The sequence below is a fragment of the Rhinolophus ferrumequinum genome, chromosome 12 (genome assembly GCF_004115265.2).
Source record: "Rhinolophus ferrumequinum isolate MPI-CBG mRhiFer1 chromosome 12, mRhiFer1_v1.p, whole genome shotgun sequence".
Taxonomy (NCBI): Eukaryota; Metazoa; Chordata; class Mammalia; order Chiroptera; family Rhinolophidae; genus Rhinolophus; species Rhinolophus ferrumequinum.
Genome location: NC_046295.1, coordinates 53,425,245 through 53,447,438, shown reverse-complemented (window position 1 = coordinate 53,447,438; position 22,194 = coordinate 53,425,245). Strand labels below are relative to the sequence as shown.

The 22,194-nt window shown below is 34.4% G+C and overlaps 1 protein-coding gene across 1 annotated transcript in view; it reads right to left on the bottom strand.

Moving 5' to 3' along the window:
• Window positions 1-607: 607 nt before the first annotated feature.
• The window catches only part of DCAF10 (DDB1 and CUL4 associated factor 10), a 32,484-nt gene continuing 10,897 nt past the window's right edge, over window positions 608-22,194 (bottom strand). Inside the window, exons 3-7 of the mRNA XM_033122246.1 lie at window positions 11,845-12,042; window positions 5,799-6,001; window positions 4,974-5,087; window positions 2,216-2,361; window positions 608-1,431 (exon numbers count right to left, since the gene is read on the bottom strand). Coding sequence (XP_032978137.1) covers window positions 1,063-1,431; window positions 2,216-2,361; window positions 4,974-5,087; window positions 5,799-6,001; window positions 11,845-12,042 — 1,030 coding nt within the window. The 3' untranslated portion in view covers window positions 608-1,062. The remainder of the gene's footprint in view (window positions 1,432-2,215; window positions 2,362-4,973; window positions 5,088-5,798; window positions 6,002-11,844; window positions 12,043-22,194) is intronic.

Genomic DNA, 22,194 nt, shown 5'->3' with positions numbered 1-22,194 from the left:
TCAGCTCTTGGTCTCGACATCCAGCTCACTACCACAGTTTTGCTCACAGCTTGAAGAAGACTTGTGGTTCTCTCCTCACTAATGCGAAGAAAGTTGAGCTTTCATCAGCTGGCTCAAAGAAGAAACATGACTAAAACACACCTCTTTACTCTCAATTCCCCCTCCACCCCAATACTATATAACATGTCATCCTGTGTGATTCAGATAATCTGGCAGAGAAAACAAAATCTGACCACATTGTTCTAGTTACTCTGTGGTCAGACAGTATACTGATCCAATAAATAAATCCTCTTCTATACAATAGAAATGACCAAGCCCATTCCTTCTTCTCTTTTCCTTTCTAATGCTGTTGACAAGAACAAAATACCAAGTAAGGGAACGCGCTAGAGATTTTAAAATTCGTCAAGTAAATTACAAAGAGAGGTGGTAATGTTTTTTCTAGAATTTCACACACAAAATACCCCTCTCACGGTGAAAAAAGATACATAATTTTAACAGGAAGCTTAAAAGACCTAGTATTGCAAGATTATCTGTTACGAGAATAATGTCATTATCTGTGCTCATCATAGAGAAACATAACAGCAAATTTAAAAGGCCAAGTATACTGATAAGTGAAGATGAAATTTCTTTTCAACAGCCAATATGCCAACATCAAACTTCTGGGTTTTATTGTAGTATCATGGGTTTCTCCCAACCCAACCCAAACTTCTGCCAAATGTCCACAAAATTCACACCAAAATAAAAAAAAAAAAAGAAAGAAAAGAAAAGAAAGAAACTTGACAAAAGCTACCATGCACGATCACCAGAAGAGCTGGAGTTCAGTGGCACAGACCAGCAGGAGCTGAGGAATGCGGCAAAGGTGCTGCTGCACAGAGTCTAACTTGGCGACGCCCCTACGATGCCAGACGACCAAGCACTCAGGTCACAGGTGTGTTCACGGACCTATAAGAAACAGGGTCTTGACCCAGACTTTTAAGATCTTCTAAAAAGAAAATACTTCACCTAAATTGAAGTAATTTATAAATCAAACACCAGAAGAGTTCCTTATCTGATAAGTTGTGCCTAAAACTTTGGCTGATACAAAGAAACCCGTCCACTAAGGCACCCTGAGGCAATCTGACAATGTGTGGGAGAGAACTTTGTGGTCAATACCACGTCATTATGCGAGTACAGAGAACGGATCACCCGAAGGGGACTGGCTTCGCTGGGCAAACAGTCAATAAGTTCACTGCACTGTTTGTCAAATCCCAACAAGCGAATCCCGTAGCCGTGTGGGGAAGAAATCATTCGGCCATCAGGGCTGAAGCAGAGTTCTTTGATATAACCCCGGCCTACATTGGCTTCTTCAATGTAATGAGTCAGTCGTAGGGAACAGCGAGGTGAGACAGGTCTCACGGGAAGTCCTTCTTGGAATTCATAGACACAAGTCCACTAGAGGGAGAGAAGAGAGACAAACCAAAGTTACAGAGCCCCAGATACGGCTACAGATATTCCTTTTTTTAAAAAGCTCAATAGGATGCCAAAGCCACAGAATTGTTTGAAGAAATCATTCATGTGATAGCCACCCCTTTTCCAACTAACAAACTTGTAGGCCCCATACCTTCTTATCTTCATAAGCTAAGGTTACTTTGTGCTGTGACGCTTTACAGCCTTTTATTCCCAGAGGCCACTGTGACTTCTGTACTGATAATTCCCTTTTCTGAGAGTAACAACAATCTTCATATGTAAAAAATTCTAGGGTTAAGACATTCAAGCTTTAGAATGACTCTCCTACATACTTCAAAGGCTCCTCTCTCCTTTCAGCTGTGGCTTCTAGAGCTAGTGAGATCCTTGGAAGACTCCTGCTTTCCAGAGTGGTGAAAATCAGAACATCATATGAGACCTTTGCCCCTACTCATCAGTTTAGTCCCTTCCTTTCCCAAAGTTTCCTTGGTTTTTAAAAAGAAACAATTACAATACCCAATTGCCTTAGCAAAACCTCACATTTAGTCAGCCTAGCTGAAACATCTCAGTTCTGTGTTAACCATATAAAGGGGTTTTTTTTACAATGTGATGAAGGAGGAAAGAAGCTGGGCACAGTCTGAGCTGATGATTGCGTTAAAGCACTTCCCAGCTTGCCAAGTCCAGGCCAAAGAGGAGGAAGAAGGGTTTTCAAGGGATGAAGATGCCACGAGCACAGCCCGCCCTGATGAAGGTAGAGGGCTGCTGCCGGTACCTCCTGATCGTCAGTGTTGCTTGAGCACCGAAGAAGAGTGGCCCAGCCTTTTGGGTGCAGCTGTAAGGACGTGATGCAGTTTCCACGGTCTCTCTCACCAGGAACTTCAGGGGTTAAGACTTCAAGACTATTTCGTGGTGAAACTCCTAAGATACAAGAAAATTAGGGTGTGGGATTTGTATTATCAGAGGACTAATGCAGCTCATCAAAGCTTTGATTTCTGTCAGCCACCGCCCATGCCTTCATTCCTTTGCCTGCCTTATGCTACCACGGTGCCCTCAACGTATGGGGTGTGAGTCTGTCTTTGGGGTGAGGTGGAAAGGGTATGACAAGCACTAAAGAAGTTTCTGCAGTAGGAATCACCAATGATGTAAGGCTACGGTTAAAAGCTGACTAGAGGTCCTTTTGATTTGGATCTACATCTCAGAAAGCTCTTTATTTGAGTAAAATCCAAGTATGTGACATGAAAGGAAATCTGGAAAAGTAAAAGATAACAATTCTCATCTCAGAGGCCCTGGTGCTCTCCAGTCCAGAGAAAGAAATATTTGGAAGCCATGAAGACGGCCTTTCTACAAAAGAAAGCGGATCAGGTGGACGAGGAGCGGGACTAGTGCTATAAATAAACAACAAGCAAATCTATAGTTTGGAGGTGCAGGAGGACACTTCACATAGAGGTGTGTCAAAACCAGGGGGGACACACTGCCAACAAGACCTCCTCCTGCTCTGCTATGGCCCATCTTTTCCTTCTATCTCGCTCTCAATGAAAGTGACTGCTGTCGTAAGTCCCAAAGAGACTAATGGGAGTGTATCATATCCCTCAGTGTGTGGAGAACCCCTTTCACACACAGTGTAAGGAAGCAGCTTAGAAATTTAATATCAAGAAAAATATTTCAACCCTTCTCTGCCTGTGGAAGGAGTTACTTTAAAGATAATGGGCTCCCTTTGTCAGACACTTTGTGAATTGTTTCTCAAAACGATGTGATATCTTCTTTTAAAAGATTCCCTTTAGATTACTACAATATTGATGGAAACCTTGAAGCTCTAAATTACATTGTTACAACCAAACTATACCTAAATAATGATTTTACATGTGATTGAATAATAAGTTTTTGAGAAAAACAAACTCCTATTTCAAGAATTTTAGAAATCTATAAAAGAGCAGAATAGAAACCCATTCTAAATAGCTGAACAGTGGTTTTCAAGCTGTGCTCCTTGGAGGTTCCTCAAGAGCTGGCAAAAGGGGAACCACCTGGGGACCAGGATGGGGAAGACTAGAGGGTCCAGGGCTTTCCCTAATTTCCCTGGAACCAGAGTTAACCCTAAGAATCCAGAGCAGATTTCATGTCAAAAATAGAGTTCGAATCCTGAAATGAGTTAGAAAGCCTCTGCTCTATACAGCTATCACACCTGCCTAAGTATAGTGTTAAGTATTCTGACGCCTGAAGACCCAGGCTTTCCAACATTCCAAGTAATTGACCTATAAGCCCCACTTTCTTCTCTCTTTTCTCCCAAATTTTCTTGTTCTTTCTGCCCAGGTCCCCAATACATCATCTCTTCTCATAGGCCCAACTCTCTATAACATGAAATGGCTGTAAAGTTTTGTTTTAGGGTTTACTAATACACGAGCAAGCACGTTAACTATTCTTAAATTAAGTTTCTTTTTCTCATAGATGGTTTAGTTAATCAATAAAGATTTTTCTCAGTGATTATTAAAAGCCTTGGTTTATTTCCCATAGCCAAAGGAGAAGAAGAATAGGTAAAATCTGCAAAAGAAGTTTTTGCTACTAATCAAAAGAGAAATGTTATACACCTGGGTATAAATCTCTAAATTTAAGAAGCGTTTTCAACCCTAAAGTGAAACATCACAGTCTTTAACATCCAGAGGAAGGTGGATAAACTATAGGTTAGGTTAGGAAGGGTTCTCAAACCATTCTACTCACATAAGTAGTCATGCAAAATAATCAAGTATGCATTTATTTATCAAGCACTTCGCAGGAGAGGCCACCCAGGGAAAACATAAATTAGAAGGCTAATGTATAGTCCCTCCCCTAAGTATCTAGGTAGGAAACATGTTTATATCCAAAAGGTGACCTCAAATTATAAAAAACCATATCTGACCATCAGTCCATAGAGAGGACAAATAAAAAGTGCTGTAAGAGTTTAGATATGAATTAGTTTGGAGAGGGATGGTAGGAGAAATCTGCATAGGTAGAAAGCATTTCAATTAGGGGGTGGAGGGAATAGGCTGAGCAACTAGTTCTGCCCGAGTGAGTGGGGAATAACTGGCAGAGGCAGAGTGGGGCCAGATGTAGCTCAGGTTACCCCACCAGACCTCCGAGCCTATCAGGCATTGCTCAGCTAAGGACATGGCAGGGCGAAAAGCCTACTGGGCTGGAAGCAGGTGATTTCCACAAGCACCTGAGAAACCCATCCCCTCAGATTTATACAGAACCGTCACATGTATAATCTCACTTAATTTCCACAACTTTGATTGGAATCTACATTTCCCAACTACTTCCTCTCTAAACTACATTGAGCTAAATCCAGGACATAAAACCACAGCTTAAATTCCAACAAAGATTTAAGCCAAAGATATTTAACCCTAGAGATTCTCTTTAGCTGTTGGAAAAATGATAACTTGAGGGGCAAGGGATAGCCTCATCGCTATTGGCTAATTTTATGGATTAACACCAAACCAAAGAAAGCTATTTGGTAGAATCTGTTGTTGCAGGATTATAAAATCCAACTTTTAACCTACCTTCTCTTTGCGAGGCTCGGGACAGGTGTTTCTCAGAAGATGAATTAGAGTCACTATGATGACCAGGTGAACCAGAAACTCTAGGACCAGATGAACTCGATGAAGTGGTCAGATCTTGAAAATACAAAAAGTTCTAACAATACACCTAGCAAAACTCTGGTAATGTCTCTTAACTTTTAAATCATCTACTTGAACTCTACTGTTAAAATCCATCTGAGACAGCGAGTACATCATGTCCACTTAAAACTGGCTTATACCTAAGACTGAGGTAGGATAGCTCTTCTGAGCACTAATTTCACTTAAATCTAATGGAATCAGCAGCAGGAGAAGGGCTTTAACAAGAGGGTGTTTAGGGGTCATGAGATACGATGGCACCAGCTATCTGTGTCTGGACATTTTGAAGTCTAGGATACAATACAGACTTAAAACTAAAACTCCATATTGACTATAACTCAAAAGATCTGCTGGGTTCCAGAAGAATTTAAAAAGATTGATACTACCTTAGGCCATTACTAATTTTGGAGATAGTGATGATTTAGAAATACTGATGAAAGATTTTTCGTTAGCAGAGAGCTAAAAGTGAATATTTTTAGAGTTAGCAGTTATTCTTCCTAGATCATTTGTGATACAGAGGCACCAATTAATGAATGCCATGTCAGAGACACATATAGATATTACACTTCCTTAGAAAAAAGCTCTCACTGAGCTTTCCAAAGAATGCCTTTTTTCTTCCCTTCTTCCTGCTATATCATTAGTAGAATGAAAGCATATACCATCCGTATGTCTGAGATTCTTTGGAAAATTCTTCAAAAAAGAAAAGCTTACCTGAACTTGATGTAGTTCTTCTTGCTCTCAAAATGGGATAGCTGCCTACTTCTAGAGACTTGGTTAAGTCAAGATCATGCAAAATCAAGAGATATCCAGAGGACGTTGAGATCAACATTTTGGAACAATCTGGTGTTAATCTCATTCTCATGAGAAAACGTGTGTGAAAAAATTTCTTATGAGGACACCCATCTTCTGTACACCTACAGAAGAAATCACACCAACAAAACCTAGTTATGATAAATATAAGGATTTGGTGATAGTCATATTTTTGCCGTTCAAACTAGAATTTATAGTCAGTGTATATTTAGACTTACACACATGATTAATTTTTTTTGCTCACCATTTCTTCTTTCATCTCCAACTTTGCTTTACAAATTATCCTTTCTTTCTGAAGTATTTTTTAAAATAAGACTTCATTGAGGCAAACTCACTTCTGATTGTTTTGAAAATATTTCACTTTTTTTTGATTAAAGGTTTAGCTGAGCATATAAATTTAGGTTAATAGTTATTTCTTTCTGAATATCAAGGAAAATAGTCCACTGGTTTCCATTGTTGCTATTTTTAAGTCTGCTATCAGTCTAATTGTTATTTTGATAACTTATCCTTTTTTTTCTTCTGGCTGATCTTCTTTTTATCTTTGGAGTACTGCAGTTTCACTCTGATCTTGTAAATTGGATTTCTTTCTATTTATCTTTATTGGAATTCATTTGACTTTCTAAATCTTAAGATTCATGTTATTAATATATTTTATAAAATTCTCCATCATTATTCCACTATTGCCTCTCACCTATTTTCTCTATTTTTTTAGAGCTCCAAATAGATGTTTGAAACATTCACATTTGACTGTCCTTGTCTCATAACTGCTCTTTCATGTTTTCTATCTCCTCATCTCCATATGTTATGCTCTCGGTAATTTTTCAATTTCTATCTCCCAATCTATTTTTTTAAGCTGCTACTTGGACCGTCTTTTTTTTTAATTTCCATAGTTCTATTTTTTTACTTCTTTAAGTTCTATTTGGCTCTTTTTCAAATCTGCTTGGTTTTCTGGATAGATTTTTATTCCTTGCCTATATTTTTTTATTTCCTCTTCTCTTTTCTTCCCAATTATTTCTTAAATTGTGAACTGTATCATACCCACAGGAAAATACATAAATAAAACATGTAGAGTTTAAAGAAAATGAACACCTGTGACTCATCACCCATATTAACAAGTAGAACACCACCAGTACGTTAAAAGCCCCCTCTATTTCTCTCCTGTTGCATCCTTCAGTCAACATTCAATGCTTCAAGCATACGATATCTTTTCTTATCTCTCTGAGAATATTGAGGGTTTTTTTTAAATTTTAAGTTTTCTTCTCCCTATGTAGGCTCTACTTCCTCCAAAAGATCTCTCCATTTGTGTTGTTCTTTATATCAGAAGCTTTTCTCAAATGTCTGATTATCTTTAGCTGTCTGCTCATAATTAAGAATGGGTAACTAAAAAGCTGACTGGGAACTCGGTGCAGGTGTAGGCTTGAGCTTCACTAGGTGGGTGAAAACAGTTTTTGAGGAACTCCTAATGTCAATATCTTTGGTTCATTAACTGGAAGAGGCTACAGGTCTCTGAATTCAATATTCAGCATTCATATGGTCACTCCACCTCCCTGATTTTGGTAAGGCATCCAAGTCTTCAACTATCTGCATCCTTCAATACAGAGACTCTCTATTTACCCTCTTTAGAGAATACTTCTGAAGTGGGAGAAGGTCCATCACCCAGCGGTATGGATTAAGGGAAGAAATGTTAAGTTCTTAACTATCTTTCATTTGAATCCTTACTGTAGCTACCCCTTCAACTACAAAGTACTCAGAGTTGCCAATTCCTATGATTTTTGAAGATTTGTATAAATTGTCTTACGTTCTTAACTTTTCCCCACTGCCAGCTTAGGATTCAGCTTTCTTGCACTTACTAAGTTGTTTAAGTAAGTTGCTAAGTCAGTTACTACTCATCTACCTATTTACCAGATTCTAAAAATTTATTTTCGTTGCTTAAAGGGTGAGTTTACACCCTTTATTTTTAAATTTGCTGATTGTAGTTTTACAGGCTTTTTCTCATCCATAGACTTTAGGTTTTATATTACTTAAGTGAAATTTTACAGTTTTCTCCATAAATGTTATACAAATTTTCTGTTGTCTAATATATTCCTGTGTACCAACTAAATTTTTTAATTACTAAAAACTGTATACTGCAAAAAATTTAAATTGTTTGTTGTGATGTTTAGGAACACTGCTAATTTTTACGTTTTGATCTTATGTCTATCTAGCAATCTTGGTTAACTCTTATTTATTAATTCTGATAATTTGTCAACAAAATTTGTAGGGTTTTCTATGTAGACCAGGTCAGAACACTGGCCTATGGGCCAAATCTGGAAAGTCTGTTGAAACACATCCACACCCATTCATGTATTGTCTATGGCTGTTCAGTGACCATATAGCACACAAAGCCTAAAATATTTATTATACTGCCCTTTATAGAAACTGTTTGCCAACCCGATATAATCATATCATCTGTGAATGATATTGTTTCATTTTTCCCTTTCCAATCCTTATATATTTATTTCTTTTATTGTACCAACTAGGACCCTGCCACCCCCCCACCCCAAAACAATGGTGAACAATGGTAGTAATAACAGGCATGTTTCTTTGCCCTCATTTTATAGAGAAAATTTCTAAAGTTCCACTATTTTAAAATGTGCTGTAGGTTTCAGTGTATACTTTTGATGAATTTCTTTTTATTTTTAGTTAATTAACAGTTTGTTTTTCCAATAGCTTTATTGAGGTATAATTTACATACCATAAAATTCACTCATTTTAAGTGTACAATTAAGTGATTTTTAGTAAATTTACAGTTGTGTGATCATCAACACAATCCAATTTTAGAACACTCATCACCCTAAAAAATCCCTCTTTCCATTAGCAGTCACTCCCTGTTCCTACTCCCAGCTACAGGCAACCACTAATCTACTTTCTGTCTCTATAGATCTGCTTATTGTGGACATTTCATATAAATGGAATTATACAATCAGTAGTCTTTTTGTTTGGCTTTATTCACTTAGCATAATTTTTTTGAGGTTCATCCATGTTATAACACGTTAGTACTTTGTTCCTTTTCATTACCAAGTAGTATTCTATTGTATAGATATACCACACTTTGTTTATCCATTTACCAAGTTGATAGATATTTGAATTGGTTCCATATTTTTGGCTGCTATGAATACTACTATCAGCATTCACGTACAAGTGTTTGTGTGGACATATGTGTTTATTTCTCTCAGGAGTATAATTGCTGGATTATATGGTAGCTCTTTAAAAAACTGCAGAACTGTTTCTAAAGTGGCTATCCCATTTTACATTCCTAAAACAATGTATGAAGTTCTAGTTCTCCACATTCTTGCCAATACTTGTTATAGTCTTTTTTATTAAAGCCACCTTAATGGGTATGAAGTGTTATCTCATTTTGGTTTGATTGGCATTTCCCTCATGACTAATGATGTTGAACATCTTTTCATGAGCTTAATAATCATTTGTGTATCTTCCTTGGTGAAAAGTCTATGCAAATATTTTGCCCAATTTTAAATTGGATTATTGGTGTATATATAAGTGAATTGCAAGTGTTCACTATATACTTCTGGACATAAATCCTTTACCAGATGCGATTTACAAATATTCTCTCACATTCTGTAGTGTTCCCCCCACCCCCACTTTCTTAATGATGTCATTTGATGCAAAAAGCTTTTTAATTTTAATGAAGTCCATTTTATCAATTTTTACAACCATTTCAACTTTGGCGGTATATGAAGATTTATTCCCATGTTTCCATCTAAGAATTATATAGTTGTAGCTCTTAAATTCAGATTGATAGCTATCAAGCTCATTTTTGTGACGTAAGGGTCTAAATTCATCTTTTTGCATGTGGATATCCAGTCGTGTAAGTAACATTTATAGAAAAGACAATCCTTTCCCGAACCATTGGATTACCTTGACACTTTTGTTGAAAATCAGTTGATAATAAATGCAAGGATCTCTTTCTGGACTCTCAACCTGTTCCCTTTATTTTAAAATCAGCTTGACAATTTGTCCAAAAAGGTAGCTGGAATTTTGATAGGGATTGCATCGAATCTATAGATTAATTTGGAGAGAACTGCTATCTTAATGATATTGAGTCTTCCAATCCATGAACATGGAATGTCTCTCCGTTCATTTATATCTTCCTATATTTCTTTTAGCAGTGTTTTATAGTTTTCAGTGTACACATTTTGTACTTCTTTTGTTAAATCCATTCCTAAGCATTTTATTTTATTTTTTGATGCTATTCTGAATGGAATTGTTCTTTATTCATTTTTGGACAGCTCATTGCTTATAAGTACAAATACAACTCATTTTTGTATATTCATATTGTGTATCTTGTGACCTTCCTGAACTTGTTTATTAGTTCTAGGAGTTTTTTGTGTGGATTTCTTAAGATTTTTCTATTACAATGTTATATCACCTGGATTTGAAGACACTTTTACTTCTTCCTTTCCAATCTGGATGTCTGTTATTTTTTTTCTTGCCTGACTGCATTTCCAGTGCAATGTACCTCCAGTACAATGCTGAATAAAAGTGGTAGGAGCAGACATCCTTGCCTTGTTCCCAATCCTAGGGGAAATATAGTCAGTTATTCAACATTAAGTATGATTTTAGCCATAGGTTTTTCATAGATGTCCTTTATCAGGTTGAGGATGTTCCCTGTCATTCCCCGTTTATTACAAATGGGTGTTGGGTTTTGTCAAGTGCTTTCCTACCTTTATTGAGATGATCATATATATGGGTTTTGACCTTTATTAAAATGATGTATTACATAAATTGATTTTTGGATATTAAACCAACCCTGTATTCCTGGGATAAATTCCAATTGGTCGTGACATAATGTGTTACATCTATATCTATATCTATCTATCTATCTATCTATCTATCTATCTATCTATCTAAGGTTTGACTTGTGAATATGTTGAAGATTTTTGAATCTTTTTTTTTGTAGGAATATTGGTCTGTAGTTTTCTATTCTTATTATGTTTATCTGATTTGGCATCAGAGTAATAATACCCTCATAAAACGAGTTGGGATGTGTTCTCTCCTCCTCTATTTTCTTGAAGAGTTTGTGAAGGATTGGTATGATTTATTCTTTAAATTGGTATGATTTATTAAGTAAAATTCACCAGTGCAGTCTGTTGTGCCTTCACTGTGGGAAGATTTCTAAATTACCAATTCAATTTCTTTACTTGCTATTTAAGTCTGTAGGTCTATAGATTTTCTATCTTGAGGGAAGTATTCCTAGAAGAGGGGCCTGGGTAGCCAGAGGGCCAGGATATGACACTTGGGAATGATGCAGGATGGTAGCTATTTATCAATTATTATGGAAGTATTTCACAACAGAGGCATGACTGACATTTTAGGTGAGACAACTGGTCCCCTGTGCAAACTGTCCTGTGATCTGCAGGATGTTTGGAAACTCTGATCCCTGCCAAGTAAATGCCAGTAGAAATCCTCCTTTCTTTTCCCATAGTTACTACTAAAACTGTACCACACATTATTTACAAACATTCCACTACAGATCAGTACCAGTCCAATAGAGAGACTAACAACTCTTTCAATGAATGAAAACAAAGTGCAAACATTACAAAATAAACAGATTTAGAATTGAAAGACCAATAAGTGAAAAACACTTCAGTTCAACAGAGGAAATAAAAATATTTTTCCTTAAAGTTAGGAAATTCATCTCATAAACCATTTTTCATCATTACCTATACTACTTGGTCTCCTTTCCATATAATTTTCTCCAAAGTTTTTAGGTGCAATATATGACTAAGTGCAAGTAACAAAAGATAGAATCACTTTTTAATTGTTTTTCACAAAACCAGTTTCTTTCTCCTAAAGCGATATAAAAGCTAAACCAGAACACTGAATTTGTTTACCATCTTTAAGACATATTTGTTTCTAATCCTAACATGGTCTCCTATTCACAAACCTGTTGGTGTCCCAAATAATGACATTTCCATCAAATCCTGATGTTACTAAGAGTCTTGTATTAGTATCATATTCGATGTTCTTCACCCAGCTAGTGTGACCATGTAAAGTGCATACTTTGTTGTTCAGTTTTCTCAGATCCCATAGTGCTATTGTAGTGTCATCAGAGCAGGTAGCAAACAGCCGGTTATCAAGAAATCTACAAAGCAGAAAAGAAAAACTGGTTTATTTAATCTCTTATTGAAGAATCTTGAGAAATAGTCTCTATATTACCTAATCAAGAAAACAAACAAAAGGACTATAAACTCACTGGTTCTTCTTTTTTTCACTTTTTAAAATTAAATTTATTAGACATTGGTTAATAAGATTATGTATGTTTCAAGTATATAATATAATATATCATCTCTATATTGCATTGTGTGCTCACCACCCAAAGTCTAGTCTCCTTCCGTCACCATATATTTGACCCCCTTTACCCTCTTCAATTCCCTCCCCCCACTTCCCCTATGGTAGCCACCATGTTATTTGTGTCTATGAGGTTTTTGTTTGTTGCTTTCTGTTTTATAGCCCACATATGAGTGAAATCATATGGTTCCTATCCAAAACCCAGTGATTATGATATACAATAAATATTAAGTATATTTCATATAAACACAGGGAAGGATATTGTGATTTAATAAGGAACACATTGCAATTTTATCCATTTGCTTTACACTTATTTGGAACTGAAAACGGGTGAGTGTTTAGAGAACAGCGCTAGAGATAAAGGAGAACTTAAAAATCTGTATAGGAAACAAATGGTGAGAAACAATTTAACAGGAGACAGAGGAAATTTGGAAACCCTGATTGCCAAGGGGGAGACATGTTAAATGTAAAGGGTTCAAAATGATGAGAAATGTTTACTCTGCTACAAGTAACATCTCTTTCTATTTAGAACACATTTACATGTAAAAATTGCTATTAAAATGTCATCATTTTCATCTATTAATTCAAAGGCATTCCCCAAATAGTCTCACTTAGCAACATTTCATTAGAACCAGTCAAGATTACAAGATAAATTAAAATAATCTATAATTCAGGCTTTTAATTATTTTACACTAATTTTTCAGTCCTTAGTGAGAATATATTTTATACAAATACTTATAAAATAACAAACCTACCAATCACACTTGAGTTTCTGCCTAATTCAACATTAGGATACTTTCTCTAACATGCTATTATATATATATAACTTCCTAATCTCTTAAAGAAGAAATGAATTCTGGAGCTTTTTCCAAGATAAAATTATTTACAATTATTTTTCTATCAGCAATCAACCTCAATATCCACAAACACCATAATGACCTTCCTGAAACTTAACATGGTTTTAAAATTCCAGGCCCTTGGTCAGGACCGTTTTGCTACCTGAAACCACCTTTCCCCTACCCCTTGACCTGGCTAACACTTTTTAGTATTCAGCTACCCCCTCCAGGAAGCCTTCTCTCTCTATCTAGCCTGGGGTAGATTTACCAATCTTCTAATCTGTTGAAACACTCTACACTCTATTGTAACACTTAATATTACAGTGTGCATTATTAGGCTATAAACTTGAAAGCAGGGGAACCCGTCTGCATAGTTCATGGTTAGATCTGCGGTACCCAACACACAATGCCAGGCACATAATAAGCATTCACAAATATTTATTAAATGAATGAATGAGATAGGAAGAGTTTATTGCCTAGTGAAAAGACATTATAAATAATTATTGTGCAGAATAAGCAAAGAAAGAAGGTGGTTAGGTGTGACACCACTTCATGGTGGTGTCAATGATACTACTTCATGGTGGTGTCATTTAAACTGACTTTAAAAGGTGAGTAGGAACTCCCTAAGTGACCAAGGGGTAAACAAAGGCACAAAGACATGTAAGGGGATGATGTACTCTGAGAGGCTGTTGGGAGTACTGTATATGGAAAAGTAGAGAATGTATCACAGATTTCTTCTATAATGATTCCTAATAACTATTTCTTAATTATAAATACAGGCCCATTGAAAATATTTTTTGAAATGGAGAAAAAGTCCACTACCAAAAATAACCACTGTTATTGATATTTAGTCTAATTCCTGTATTTCAGACCTAATATTATCTTACAAATATTTTGCCATGTCATTAAAGATTTATCGACAAAATCATTCTTAATGGTTGTGTAGCACTCACTGTATGAATGAACTGTAATCTTTTTCCTTTTTAGAATATGCAATTGTTAGATGTTTAGGTTGCTTCCAGTTTTCCACTATTATAAAACACTATGATGAACATCCTAACAGCCAAATATTAATCACATCCCTGGTGCTTTTTCTAAGTATAGTCCCAGTAAAATGTATTGCTAAGTAAAAATGGGTTTTAAAAATGTAGGGCTTTTGATACATACAGCCAATTGTCCTCAAAAGAACATACCAATATATAGTTCCACCAACAGTTAGGAGAGTGTCCATTTCTCCAAACCTTTGCCACACAGATATTTTTTAATTCTGCTAAGTGCTAGAAAAAAAATCATCTTGTTTTAAGTTGAAACTTTTATTTTTAGTAAAGATGAACCTTTTTCATATTAATTGGAAGTTTATATTTTTTTGTGTGAATTGCTATTCATGTTCTTTGCTGATTTTCCTACTGCAGTATTATTTTTACTACTGAGTTATAAAATCTCTTTGTAGTAATGATAATATTACCTCAGTTTTTCAAATACAGTCTGTTGATATATTTTCCACACATTTTTTTCAGTGTGGTTTATATTTTTTTATTATATCAAAATTTTAATTATTATGTTGTCAAATCCATTATCCCCTTATTGTTTTACCTTTACTGATGAAGCTTTTTAAAGTAAAAATAATTCAATGACTTCCACACCTGACAGGAGTTGTATGATGCAAAAAATACACAATGAGAAAAGGCTACTGGAAAGTCAGTCAAACTTTTAAAATAAATTGATCATCATCATAAGAACATCTTCATGCATTTGAAAAATTTAGGAAAAAATATAACTAACATATTTTGTTTAGTCTAGAGAAAATACTTAATGCACATATGGATTCAAAATCCCAGTGGGATTATACTGCCATAGGCCACAATGGTCTACCCTGAAGGGTTTAAGGCAAGAGAGTGACACTATTAAAGTAAGAGTTTCAGAAAGATCTCCAAGGTAGCTAGGTTCCAAAACACTTGGATTTTGGTAAAAAATAAAATAAAGTAGGAAATCAATTTTTAAATTTTTGTCAAAAAGGCTATTGAAAAATTACCATTGTTACATGAAAGTGTATTTTAACACAAACAAGTAGAAAGAATATAATCTTAACACAAAAGCTAATAATTTTGAATTGAATCAGTTTACCTTAATGAAAAATTCAATATTTTGACTTTAGTTATCTCATTTTTTCCTCAAAGTATTACCTGTTAAAATTTTTGGTATTAGAGAGTCATTGGTAAAGAGAGTAGATAAATTGTAGAAAATTAAGAAAACAGACTAGGAATAGTTAAAGCACCGACAGTTCTTATCCCAAGAAAGCAGAGGCAGAGAATGGAAAATTTTAGACAAGTTCTTTGAGATCTGGTCCAATTCTCTCAAATTAAAACTCAGTCTAGCCGAATCAGTTAATAATTGTAAAATATTTTTAACTCCATAGTCCTTCACACACATAAAATCTATGAGTTTATAAATTATAGAACTTCTCCATATGTCCCCATCAAACCCCAACATATGACTATAACATCTCCAGGAAAATTGGCATCTGGATAAATTGAGGTCTTTATTATTAGAAGATAACTGGTAAAGGATAACAGCAATTGAAATTGTATTTTCTTAAAATAGCGATGAATATTTCGTTGAACAAGGAAAAGAAAGTGTTGTTGAGTATTTATCTTAAAAAAAAAATCATGAAAATAAACCTTTTTTTTACATTTATTTAACTACACGCAACAATAAATTAAATGTATGGGGGTTTTTTGCATAATCTTTCCAATGAAATTATGACAGAAGAATATGGCATCCTTACTTCATACTTGAGTTTTATACTATAATCAAAAAGAGGGTCATTTCTGTATAATATTCAAGGGCTTTTTAATTTTCCCAAGGGCCTTTCCTTAGTCCTGTGAGATATTCACATAATTTTTTTTTTTTTTTTGGTGCTGAAACCTGGGAATATAATTTTTTGAAGTCTCTATCATGTCATCATTTCTGTCATTTTCTCTAATTGATAACTAACTAGTCTATCAAATCCTCAATTGCCAATGATTTTATATGTAATTGACCAGTTATTTAACATCTCTCTCAGGGTTTTGTTAAATTCTATATCCTTTGCAAAGTAAGAAATTTTATGTTCCCAGTGATAAACACTGTATTTACATTATACTATTTGAAAAATAATAATCAGGAAGAGACCAACAAAGACAGTGGGAGAGAATAGTAGATCTTGGGAGATTTAAATGGGCACTAATTTTTTCACTGCCATATCAGTCAGTAAACATGATAACCTCAGTTCTCCCCACAACCTCATAATTGGGGGACCTTGATTATTAAATGGAGTATTAAATCTACATACAGAGTCCTCACAAATGAAAATTACATACTTTCCCTAACATGAAGCAACAGAAAATACTCTCCACAACTATCAACATTTTTATTTTACAAGATAAGCAAACCTCAAAACTAAAAAATCTGGAAGTCATTACTAAGTATGTGCAAAATGATTATCGAGAACCAAACCAGGGAGTGCATGCCCATATCTCTGAACAGTACAGTGAGGTGGTTTACTGGAGCTGAGCTACCACTTACTACATGTAAGACCTTGGGCAAGTCTCTTTATCTGAGTTGCAGTTTCTTCATTCCTTAAAATGAGTACAGTATCTGTCTCACATCAGGATACGGTGAGGATTAAACAATATGATGTATGAAAAGTGCTTCACAAAAGGTTTGTCACATGGTAAGCACTCAAAAAATGGAAGTTAGTATTATTAATAAGTAACACACACTTAAGCTCATGCCAGAGGACTCCTCAGATCCTTACTCAAAACTCTGAAGTTATATGTACTTCTACAACAGCTTCAAACTCTGTTCTTCTAATCAACAGATAAGAAGCAAATTCAAATTTGAGGTGTGGGGTACTAGGGCAGGCTTGATAGCAGCAAATGAGAGCTGACGTTGATAAAGAACACAAATTCTAACAGCAGATTAGTCATTTTGAGTAGGGCAAACAACTCAACATAAATCTTTAAATTTTTAAATTGTAAAATATTAGAAACAGAGAGAAAATTATGAAGACTATAACAAATACCTGTGATACCCACCACCCTGCTTTATCAAATTTTAACATTTTGTTATCGTTCAGATTTTTTTAAACATCATAAACACAGTTGAAGTACCCTGTATATCCCTCCCCCATCCCATTCCCCTCCCTCCCTCTCCAGAGGGAACCACTATCCAAAATTTGCTGTTTGTCATTCCCCATGCAAGTTTTTAATAGCATAAATTCATAAGCATGTACCCATAAACAATTTATAATATTGTTTTACATTCAATTTATTCTGTAAATACTCAATGAGCACCTACTATATGCTAGGCAGTTCTAGGTGCTGGAGATAGAGCAGAGAACAAACAGACAAATACACGCCCTCATCAAGCTTATGTTTGGATATTTTCAAACTTTATATAAATGGTATCACACTTTATATAAATGGTATCAAACTTTATATAAATGGTACAGCTCATTCTACAGTTTGCTTTTCTAGCTCAACCTTGAATTTCTGAGATGCATCTCAGATACTGAAGCTTCCAATTCATTTATTTTAACTGATGTATAGTATTCCATTGTATGACTATACCAGAGTTTATCCCACTTCCTCTTGATGGAGATTTGTTTTCAATTTCTATTACTATCAATGCTATAATGAACCTTCTTTACACCTCAGCTTGTTCTCATGTGCTTTATTTAAAAAAAATTGATCTTTAGCTTTACAAAATATTGCTAAATTGTTCTTCGAATAATTTTACCAATTTATACTCCATCAATAATATCTAAGAGTTTCTATTTCTCAACATCATTGCCAATACTTAGTATTTCTTCATTGTTATTTTTATTTGCATTTCCATGATAACTAGTAAGCTTGAAAATCTTTCCATATTTATTGCTCATTTTAGTTTCTCTTATGTGATTCTCTGCCTATTTTGTTCCTGGGTAATTGTCTTTTTCTTTTTCGTAATTGTTTTATATATTCTGAATACTAAACTTTTTTTAGTTATGTACATTGAAAATGTCTTCTCCCACCAGCCTATAGCTTATCTTCTCACACTAATATGATTATAACGGTTTACGATTTTTGTGTCTTAAGAAGTCCTTTCTCATACTTAGAACATAAATATATTCTATATTTCTTCTAAAGCTTTAAACGTTTGCTTTCATAACTAGGTCTTTAACTGGCAGCTACTTCTAGTTATCACATGAGATTGAAATCTAATTTTATTATATCTATATCTATATATCTATAACCAATTCTCTGTTCTCCAACTCCTCACCCCCACGCTGATTTGTAATGCCCGTCATATGTTAAATTTCTGGAAGCTCTATTCCATTCCATCGGTCACTTAATTAGTCTTTGTCCTAAGACTACGTTTCATATCTCGAAGGGTGAGTACTCCTCCCATCTTAGTCTTCAAAATTTTCTCAGATATTCTTGGCACTTCGCTGTTCAATATGAATTTTAAAATCAAGTTAAAAAAATACCCCTGTTGATATTTTGATTAAAACTACACTAAATTTATAGACTAATTTGGGAAAAATTGATTTCTTTATGATACTGAGTTTTCTCCTCCAGAGAAGATTTGCATTTGTTTTTGCAGATACCTGGCAGCACTACCAACCTGAGTCCAATTTAAAATTGCTGAGTGGAGGGTTTTGGAACATATGGTAGTATGAATATGGGGCCCACACGTGGAGACTGGCTTGTGGATAGAAATTCAGAGGAGATAAGTCTTTTTTTTAACATTTTTTTTTTTATTAGTTTCAGGTGCACAAGACAAAGTAATACTTAGACGTTTATCATTTATATCCCTCACACTGTGTGAACCCCCTCCCCCCATCCACTACCCCTCTGACATCGCACACAGCCATTACATTTCCCCTGTCTCTATTCCTAATGCTGTACTCTGCTTCTTGTAAGTACATACATACATATATATACATATATATATATATGTATATATATATATAAAATTATAGTTGGCATTCATTATTGTTCAGCTTCAGGTGTACAATGCAGTGATAAGGCATCTACATCATCCCTGAGGTAGTCTCCCACGTGGGACAAGTGTTCAGAGGAGATATTCTGACACCCCTCTACCCAATGTCATATTTTAGATGAACAAGGTGGTTTATTTCTAGGTCACTTTTATGCTGGGACTTTGGAGTCCCAGCCTTATGCTGGTTTTTCTACTAGACTCCTCACCTTTGCCCTAGAATTAACTCTCCTGTCCTCTGTATCATCATACATATCAAAAAAGAAGCTCAAGGACACTAGCATTTGGCCGATGCCTCCACGATAAAAAACAGCTGAATACCTGTTTATATCCTTGCATTCCTACTTCCAGTTCATCTTTGGCCCTAGGATTCCTTTCTTTCTTATCAGCTCCACTATACATTAAAAATATATTACTACTTAAAATTTTATCTAGCATTTCTCGTTTTAGTAGAAAGGTTGTTCAGGATATTTAAAAATCTATAAAAAAATATTTAAAAATCTATACCCTAATTTTTATCTGCTTGATTTACTAGTTTTGGACGGAACTGAATTAAAATCTTTCACTATGATTATAGACTTGTAATTCCTTATCATTCATTCCATTTTCACTTTGTATATTTCAAGTTGCATACAAGTTTATGATTATATATCTTCTTGGCAGACTTTTCCTTTCATTAATATGTACTATTGCATTTTTATCCTTATTAAAGCCTTTGGTCTTCCATCTGTCCAATAATGATAATCTATATCAGTTTTCTTTCCCCATTTTTGGGCAGTTTTATTTTTGGTATCTCTATAAAAGAGTACAAGATGATTTTGATTTTTTTATTCAAATTGCTGTCTCTGTGTCTTTTAACAAAGATCAATCCCTTTATACTTACTGTAAACTACTCATATATTTGGAATGATTTCTACGTCTTATTTTCTATTTATCATCCCTTTCCTTTGCTTTATTATTATTATTATTTTATTTTTTTAAGCTTTCCCGTCTTCTACGGAACTGATCAAGTTTTCAGTACTCTCTTTTCCCTGTCTTCTGCTGGTTTAGAAGCTATAAACTATATTTATATTATTTTAATTACTTTTAGTTTTTTCATACTATATATTTAATTATACATTGTTCTGAAAGTATGAGATTATTTAATATTTCTACCTCCTCCTGAACATGACATAGACTTTAACGTGTTATACCTTCCTACTGAACAAAACTCCCCTGTACATACAATCTATTTGTTCTTACTTTCTAGAGCTACACTGTCCAATTTGGTGGCCATTAGCCACATGTAGCTTTGATCCTTGATATGTGGCCATTTTGAATTGAGATGTGCTCGAAGTATAAAATATACACTCGATTTTGAAGATTTATCATGAAAAAATTAAAGTAAAATACCTCAATAAATTTTATACTGATTACATGTTGAAATACTATTTTAGACATACTGAGTTAAATGAAACATATTATTACAAATTAATTTCACTTTTTTTTTCTTTAATGTCACCACTAGAAAATTTAAAATTACATTTGTGGCTAGAATTACAATTCTATTGGATTGTGCTAATCTAGAATTTCAGTTTTAACTTTGTTTTAAATGTACCCCTCCAAAAAAACCCTAAATTATCTTTCTGCTATTAATAATTAATAACATTTATCTTTTCATCTAATTAAAATTCTTCTGGAATAACAGTTTACCTGGATATGATATGGTATTGCCTTAGTATTTAAGATATTATTTTCTCCTAGCATCAACTGCTGCTGATGAGAAATCTTTGTTAGTTTAATTATTATACCTCTATAGGTAATCTGGCTTCTAATTTTGATGGCTTTTTTTTTTAACTTTGATGGTTTTTAAGATTTTTCTTTATATCTTTGATAGTCTAGAGTTTCACCACAACATGTCTAGATGTGGATTTATCTTTATTTAACCTACTTGACATTCTAGAGTTTACTTTTGATAGGATTCAGGTCCTTCTTCAATGCTAAAAATTCTCAGCCTTTGTCTTCAAAAATTAGTTCTCCACTAATCTGCATCGTCTTTTTTTGTAATTGTCATATATGTGTTGGAGTCTCTCAATTAATCCTCTATGTCTTTTAACTACTCTTTCATATTTGTATATTTTTTCTATGTTCTGGATGAATTTTTTTATACTATTTTCCAACCCATTAATTCTATCATCTGTGGTTTACACATCAATCGGTAAATTTATGCCACCTAATGAGTTTTTTTATATACCAATTACATTTTTAATTTCCAAGAGTTCTAGTTGGTTCTTCTCCACATTAACCTGTTCTTGTTTCATCTCTTTCATTTCATAATTTTTGAGTTCTCTTTAAATCAAAAGTACCCCTTAACTTATTTCTTTCAGCATCCTAAAAATGCTTTACAGATTTTCTAATCAATGGAATACTATGCAGCCGTTAAAAAGAATAAGATCATCCCATGGATACTAATATGGAATGATTTCTAAATATATTATTAAGTGAACAAGTCAAGGTATATAATAGTATGTGTAGAATGCTACCATTTATATAAAAGGGTATGTATATGTGTGTATATGCTTGTACATGCACAAACTATCTAAGAAAGAATAGCAAGAACTTTGTAATAGTGGTTGCCTCTGGGGAGGGGAACTGAGTGGCTAGGGGACAGAGGTGGGAGATAGACTTACTTTTCACTGTTTACCCTTTTGTACCTTTGAATTTTGTACCACGTGCATGTATTACCTAGTCAAAAAAAAATAAATAAAATAATTTATTTTTAAAAATAAAGTCTTTGTTGGACTACTCCATAAAATTAATTTCATCCAGAGAAAATGTCTGTTCTAGTTGATTTTGTTATGACATTAATATTAGATGTCTTCATGAGTTTTGGAATTTCGGTTATAGGCTCATTCTGAGTAGGAAAGGTTTTTGTTTTTTCACTTTCTCTTCTTATTTAATGCTTTTATACTTGTCCCCACTTGGATTTCTGGACCCCTAATCCACAACTAGACCTTATAAGGACATTAAGTCCTCCAGTTTTATGATAATATTGGAACTATCACATATATACATTCAATCACTGACTCAGCAATGGCTTCATCAGTTGC